General features: G+C 54.7%; 1 protein-coding gene across 1 annotated transcript in view; it reads left to right on the forward strand.

The window, feature by feature from the left end:
* Nfkbie (nuclear factor of kappa light polypeptide gene enhancer in B-cells inhibitor, epsilon) overlaps positions 1-7,391 on the forward strand; it is a 14,911-nt gene extending 7,520 nt beyond the window's left edge. Inside the window, exons 2-7 of the mRNA XM_013019086.1 lie at positions 4-224; positions 2,457-2,559; positions 3,376-3,598; positions 4,660-4,748; positions 5,162-5,398; positions 6,415-7,391. Coding sequence (XP_012874540.1) covers positions 4-224; positions 2,457-2,559; positions 3,376-3,598; positions 4,660-4,748; positions 5,162-5,398; positions 6,415-6,480 — 939 coding nt within the window. The 3' untranslated portion in view covers positions 6,481-7,391. The remainder of the gene's footprint in view (positions 1-3; positions 225-2,456; positions 2,560-3,375; positions 3,599-4,659; positions 4,749-5,161; positions 5,399-6,414) is intronic.
* Positions 7,392-7,750: the final 359 nt, after the last annotated feature.

Raw genomic sequence — 7,750 nt, forward strand, 5'->3', positions numbered from 1 at the left:
CAGCCCCGGACCCCTCCCCCCGGGACCGACGGGGAGCCACCGGAGAAGGGGGACGCGGAGCGGGCCGACTCCACCTACGGCTCCTCCTCGCTCACCGAGCCCTTGCCTTTGCTGGGGGGCCCCGGGACCGACGACCCGGCCCCCGGCTCGGCGCTGCCCCCCGCGGGGACCCTGAGCCCTCAGCAGCTCGAAGCCCTCACTTACATCTCGGAGGACGGAGACACGTGAGTCAGGTGGCGAGGCCGGGTGGGAGGCGGGGAAGGAGGCTCCGCGGCTCAGGAGACTGACCCCCCCACCCCCCACCCCCATCCCGCCAAGCGCTCGCCCCAGGCGGGACAGCACCTTCTGTCTTCCAAACTTCAAACTCAGCTCTCAACTACGCGTTTGAGCGCTGAGGAGGGGCCAGACCAAAGGACCTGGCCTCACCTCTCTGCCCGTCTCCCTTTTCAGAGCTACCACGACCCCTTGCCTAGGCCCCTGGATGGAATCCCAGCAGGCATCCTGGAAACCTACCAATAAGCCGCCCCTGGGAAGGGAAAATTCCCTGTTTGGTGTTGTTTTGTTTTTCCCGTGCTGGGGGAAGGGACATCCTTGCTTGCTCAATCTCTGGGATTCCCAGCTCCTGACCTCAGAAGGTCCTGTCTCAAGGAACAAGAGTCACCAGGTTACAGGTTGTCCTTCTGAGGCCAGGAAGCAGGGAGTTGGGGGGAGTCCTGCCAGGATTCCTAGATGCTGCTGGGAGCTAGACCTGGGTCAAGTGACTGAGCTGGTGCACCTTTGCCCCCAACTACAGACAGAGGTCTGTCTGCAGCAGCATACTTCCTCCTCTGCTGAGAAAGGGGAAGTGAGGGCTGGAGTCACCTCCCCTCCACCCTGAGCCTGCCCAGTCATTTGGACTAGCCAGCCTTAGCCCCTCATCTTACCTGTCCTTCTCCAGGCCCCGAGGGAGTTTGAGTTTGGCCTGGTGGCAGCAGAAATAAGAGACAGTTGTGTGGGATGGGTTAGCCAGCTGAGGACTTACCCCCAGGAAGAAGAAAACAACAGCAGAGGGGGAGTGGCTGAGATTTGGGGGTGAGAAATAAGATGGGGGTAGGGGGCTGGAATCCCCTACTCAGGGATGCTAGACTGAATAAGGCATAGGAGAGGTAGGAGATGCTTTTTTGGCCATGCAAGGGTCCTACCTGGGTGGGCATTGGCACTGGTGATGATTAAGTAGAAGAGGAGAGAGACCCTTAGGCCTTGTGTACTTTTTACCTAGATCACCAGCCCCCAGGCTCAGAACTCCAGGGTTTGGGGCACTCCAAGGAACTATCCCTTTGGCTGACCTTTGATCCAGGGATCAGGGATATGTGACACTACCCTGTTTTGCAGGCCTCAGCCCCAGCCTTTGCCTGTACTAGTTCTAGAAACAGGTGTGTGTGTGTCTGTCTGTCTGTGTGCGTGTTTAAGGAATCCTCAATGGGTCCCCCAGAAAGATGGAGGTGGAGCTACTTTTCCTCCCTTGGAGGTGGCTGGCTGAGCTGTGGGAGGTGTGGAAGTAGGAAGAGGAAGTGGGAGGAGGGGAGACTGAGGGAAAGAGGGAGGTGGCTGCAGGAATGTGACCCAGAGAGCAGGCACTGGCCTAGGGGATTTCCAGAGCTGTTCCTCCCTCTTCACTCTCTTCTGGGCCTCTCCTGGCCAAAGCTTGCCCACCTCCTGCTTGAGCAGCCCACTCCCCAGCCCAGACAGGCCTTTGAGTGAAGCTGCCCTGTCACTAGTGCCCCAAGGCCTAGACCCTCCAGCTCCTGTGATCCCCACCTGATGTGGGGGAAACCCCGTGACTGGAACTTTCCCTCTCAGCTGTCCCCCTCACTCTTAGATTAAGACCTTTGTCCCCCTCCACCAAACACCTCCAACGGGAAGTGTGTATCAAAAAAGGGCCTCAAGCCAGACCCATCTGGCCAGTACCATCTGAGGAGTGGCCTTCCCACCTCCCCTGAGCAACAGGCCGGGATGTGTGCTGTCTCCTTGTTCCTCTTCCGGGACCTTGTTTCCCTCCCTTGGAATGTGTGACACTGAGTTGCTGGGGGAACCCCACATCTGCCTCCTCCCATCCTCCGTGTTGTGGGGAGGTGGGGAGCTCAGCCCTGGAAACCCCCTCTGCCCTCCTCCAGCAGTTTTCAGTTTGGCTTTGAGCGGTGGCCGGCCTGGCAGGGCCCTGGGGACACAGGGGATCTGGGTGTGGGCAGGCTGGACAGGAAGCCCCCTGACCCATCAACACTCTGCCTACACATGGGAGCTTTGTGCCTTAGCCCTCAGAATCCTGCCTTCCCTTACCAGCCCTCCCTTCCTGATCCAAACTCACTTCCTCCACCCACTCTGTCACTAGTTAAAGGCTGACACATTCCTTCTGACCTCAAGACCCCAAACGTCTGGCCTGGCTGGACCCTCACCCCAAGCCCTCCCTTGCCCTCCAGGCTGCTCCACCTGGCAGTGATTCATGAGGCCCCAACTGTGCTGCTCTGCTGCCTGGCTTTGCTGCCCCAAGAGGTCCTGGACATTCAGAACAACCTGTATCAGGTAGGTAGCAAGAGCAAGCTATGCCCAGGTGCCTACCTGTTTGTGTCCTGGCAGCCATCCCAGGCTTCCACACCAGGCTCCTTAGGTTGCTGTCTCCGGAAACCATCTGGCAGATTTGGGGCCAGAAGCTGAGGATGTGGCGATGAGTAACAGCCTCTGCCACAAGGCTTGCCGAGCTGGGGAGGGTACCATCTAATTGCCCAGTTGTGATAAAGACTCAAAGCCTCAATGTAGCTGCTGTGGGGTCCAGCATCTTTGTACAGCAGGCAGGGAAGCCTAAACGGAGGAATTTGCCAGGGACACTGCCTGACACCCTGTGTTTTCCAACCTGACAGCCCAACTTGCTGGGTATCTCAGCCCTCCCCAGAGGGTAAGCGACTACTGTCTTCCCCCACATGTCCTTTCTCGAGGGGCTGAGGAACCTACAAGAAGAATAGAGGGGCCAGGCTGAGATCTGAGGATCAAGGTTCAAAGCCAGCCTGGGCAATAAAGTTCATGAGACTCTTATACCAATAAACCACTTAGAAAAGGCCAGATATGGTGCTGTGGTGCAAATGGTAGAGCCCTATCCTTGAATAAAGCTCAGGGACAGTGGCTACGCTGTGTTCAAGCCCCAGAACTGGCAAAAAAACAAAAACAGGTGGCCATTTCCGGAATTGGGGTCCTAAGAACTAGGTGAAGGTTGACAGAGAGAAGGTTTTGGAAAACCAGGACTCTAACAGAAGGTGCTAGTCACTAGATTGCTAGTGCTACCCAGGGTGTTCTCAGCGGTGGGAGCATGCTCTAACAGCCCTGCCGCCCTCTCTCTGCCCACAGACAGCACTCCACCTGGCTGTTCACCTGGACCAGCCAGGGGCAGTTCAGGCACTGGTGCTGAAGGGGGCCAGCCGAGTGCTACAAGACAGACACGGAGACACAGCGCTACATGTGGCCTGTAGGCGCCAGCATCTGGCCTGTGCTCGCTGCCTGCTGCAGGGGCAACCAGAACCAGGCCGAGAACCACCGCACTCCCTGGACCTCCAGCTGCAAAACTGGCAAGGTGCGGGCATCCCCAGAGCCTGCGGGATTCACAGGGGACAAGAGACAGGGACCTCACCAGGGCGGGCACATCCCAGCTGTCCCATGATACTTCCCGAGCTTTAAGCACATGGACATAGTACATCCTGATGAAGGAATGAGTGAATGAATGATTTGACACACCTACTGTGTGTATTTAGTCAGATATAATGGCTTATGTGTATAATCCCAGCTACTCAGGAGGGAAGCCAGCCAGGACAGAAAGCTAGCAAGACTCTAGCCAAAAAAACCCCAACAAAGCAAAAGAGGGTCAGAGGAAGCAGAGGAAGGCATGGCCCAAGTGATACAGTTCCTGCCAAAGAAGCATGATGTCCCGAGTTCAAACCCCAGTACCGAAAAACAATAATAATTTAATAGACATAGGATGAACTCTCATTCATCTAGCAGAAAACTACCGAGGGTCTTCCATGTGCCAGATAGTATCTTAAGAGCTGGGCTTATATTTGAACAAAGCCAAGAAAGACCAGACACTCAGTACACAAAGTGGGTTATTTAATATGTTAAGAGGAAGCGAGTGCTATGGTAGAGTAGAGCAGGATGGGGAGGGCTGGGATGTGGGGGTGGGAGAGCTGTGATTTTTTTAAACTGGGGTGGGGGATGGTCAGAGAAGGTCTCATGGAGCCAGGGACCCTTGAACCCACACTTGACAGGAAACATGTAAATTTGAATCTAAATCTCAGTACAAGCAGGGATCGGGGAAGGAGGGAAATCCACACTAGAAAGGAGATAGCACGATGGGGCTTGAAGGCAGGTAACAGTCTAGAGTGGAAAGAGGGGTGATGAGTGGGGTTGTTGCTAAGTAGCTGACCCCTGAAGCATGAAAGTTTCAATAACATGACCTGAAAAGGTCATATTGGGTTCCTTTCCTTGTAGACTTTTGAGGGGGGATTTTGGGGTTCCATTTTAATATTCCTGTGATCAGAGGCATTGAGTGGGCAGAGGTCCCTTGAGGCTGTGAGGGCAGACAGCCCCTGAAAGGGGGGGAACCACTGGGTGCTGATCAGTAGCCCCTACCCCACCCAGGTCTGGCCTGTCTCCACATCGCCACCCTACAGAAGAACCAGCCACTCATGGAACTGCTGCTTCAGAGTGGAGCTGACATTGATGCCCAGGTAAGTCCACTTGGGCACTACCCCACCTGCCCTCCCCACCCAGTAAACCCCAGGTTACCTGCCAGCACCAGAAGTGGCACTGGCTGGGCACCAGTGGCTCACGCCTGCAATCCTAGCTACTCGGGAGGCTGAGATCTGAGGATCGCAGTTAAAAGCCAGCCTGGGTAGTGATGTCTGTGAGACTCTTATCTCCAGTAAACTACCAAAAAAAAAAAGGTGAAGTGGGGCTGTGGCTCAAGTGGTAGAGCTTTAGCCTTGAGCAAAAGAAGCTCAGGGACAGCACCCAGGCCTGAGTTCAAGCCCCAGGACCAGCCAATAACATAAAAAAGAAGTGGTGGCACTCACTTCCTTCTTCTGAGCTCAGCCCAGCTCACTGCCTCAGGGCAATGGCTGACTTCCCTCTTCTTCTCCAGGAGGGCACCAGTGGGAAGACTGCCCTGCACCTGGCTGTGGAAACCCAGGAGCGCAGCCTGGTGCAGTATTTGCTGCAGGCTGGTGCCCGGGTCGATGCTCGCATGCTCAATGGATGCACACCTCTGCACCTGGCAGCTGGCCGGGGCCTCAGGGCCATCTCATCCACACTGTGTGAGGCTGGTGCTGACTCCCTGCTGCTCAATGTGGAAGATGAGACGCCCCAGGACCTGGCTGATGTAAGACACTCGTGCTCTGTCCCACTCCACTCTGCTCTTGGGGCCCCCACCTCCACAGCAGATAGGCACTGCCATCAGCTAGAAGGGTCTGGAAGTTGGTTGTTTGGGGTATGTTAGTTACTGACTTTGGCTCCCTAAGCTGCCCTCTGCTCCAACCTGAGCCTGTTTCTTAGTGGTCAGGGCCAGGAGGCCCAAACATGGACTCATACAAGGTTTCTTGCAGTTACAGTGAATCAGCTGATTTCAGCTGTAGGCAGATATATGACAACCCAAAGGTATTGAGGCCTGTGAGAAGCCCGAGCCACGCCCCAGGATCACCACTTAACTTCAGCAAAGGCTTGCATAAACGCAGAGTGTGGCAGACCCAGGAAACTTTTGAGAGGTGAAAGAGATTATTCTGTACAGTCCTTTCAGTTTTCAAATGTTCAGTGTTAAGTTTTAAAAAAGTTAAAAAACAACAACAAAAAAAACCCCTGAGACCTAGGGAGAAAAATGTTTATAAGTACTTTTCCCCCAACACCTGCAAATACAGCAAATAGGCCCATAGACTGGATTGCCTCCAATCTCCCTTTTAGCTTGGATATCCTGCATTATTTTATTTATTGTGCTGGTACTGGAGCTTAAAACTCAGGAGTTGGGCACTGTCCCTTAGCTTTTTCACTCATGGCTAGCACTCTGCCACTTGAGCCACAGCTCTGCTTTCAATTTTTTGGTCATTAATTGGAAGTCCAGAGTCTCATGGACTTTTCTACCTGGTCTGGAAAGTCGAACCATGATCCTGAGACCTCAGCTTCCCAAGTAGTGATGGTTACAGGCATGAGCTACTGGTGTCCACCAGCTGCTGCATCATTTTGAAGAATGAGAGCTTGAGTAAGGCCTTGGAGCTGTGCCATGCCCAGATCAGCCACATCTGGGGAATCCGTAAGAAAATACATTTCTGATGTTTTTCAACTCTAGTGGGAAGCCAGTTTCCCCACCTCTCTCCTGTGACTAACCTTCTTTTCCTTCTTTCTCAGCCCCTGACACTTCTGCCCTTCGATGACCTGAAGATCTCAGGAAAGCCACTGCTGTGTGTTGACTGAACCCAGTGTCCTGAGGATTCTGCCTCTCCCCATATGGAGACTGCAGTTTAGAAACAAGCAATTCTGGTGTCCTAGGGACTGCTGAGGCCAGAGCCTGGGGCCTGGACAGTCCAGAGCTGAGAGCGAGGATTGCAAGTGAGAAAAGGCTGTTCTGGATGGAAGGAAGAACTTCTGGGATGGACTGGATGAAGAGTTTTGGAGGACCCTCTCAAAGCCCCAGCTATCCTGGGTGAAGCCCACTAGCATCTGTTGAAGATGGCAGGGGGTGGGTCCCGTATTTCTACACATGTTGGATCAGGCTGAAATGCCAAGCAGCAGGAAAACATGGATCCCTCTGAATAAGAGACTGCAAGAGGATAAAGGGAGAGGCCTCAAGGGTCTCATCTAAAACACTGATGTTGAAGACTTCTTACAGAAGCCCTGAACTTTGGGAAGGGATATTTCAGTAACATGACACTAAAATGGCAGACTTAAAAAAAAAAAACAAACAAAAAGTTTTTCTTCTAGAGCTGTTTCTGTAATTAGGCCTTCCCTGCAATCTTGTGGCCAAGGTAGAGGCAAAGAAGGAAATTGTCCCCTGAGCAAGGCTGAATCTTGCTAGAGCCAGGTAGGGATCTGAGAATTCCCAGGTCTGTTTCTGACCAGCACAGCTTCTATCTTTCCTGTGGAAATGCAGAAGGATGGAGAGGGAGGAGGACTGAGAAGATACAAGCCCTGGGGCTGCCATCTGTTGGAGCACGGGGAGGCTGAGCGGGGAAACAGCCCTCCAGTTCCCTCCCATTCCACAGGCTGAGGGCCATACTGGGTCAGCCTATGACTGGCAACAAGAACATGGAGCGGTAAACCACACGGCTTCTGACTGAAAGCTTCTAGTCTAGCAAGACTGACCACCATTAAAGTCATCAGCACCACGTTTGTCCTCACAAGTGGAGGTGGGAGCTGGGCAGGGAGGACCAGTGAGGCGGGTGGAGGACCAGGACCGGATTGGGTGGCCGGGACGCCTGACGGCTGGGAAGGGGGCAGAGCCCTGGGGAGGCCTTTGGTGACAGCGGAACTGAGCGGCCGCGGAGCTCTGCCGGAGAGTGGGCAAGAGCGGTGGGCCAGGTCATGTTCAGCCCGGAAGGTCGCGGGGTCGGGGGACGGTGGCCGGGCTTAGCAAAAACGGGAAGAGGACATCCCCCAGGCCGGAGCCGGAGCCGGAGCTGGGGGGCGCGGGGCCTCGCTGCCCCCGCCCACGGGGCGGGGTTGTTGGCCCCAGGCCCGCGCGTGG

Source organism: Dipodomys ordii, unplaced genomic scaffold (genome assembly GCF_000151885.1).
Source record: "Dipodomys ordii isolate 6190 unplaced genomic scaffold, Dord_2.0 Scaffold44, whole genome shotgun sequence".
NCBI lineage: Eukaryota > Metazoa > Chordata > Mammalia > Rodentia > Heteromyidae > Dipodomys > Dipodomys ordii.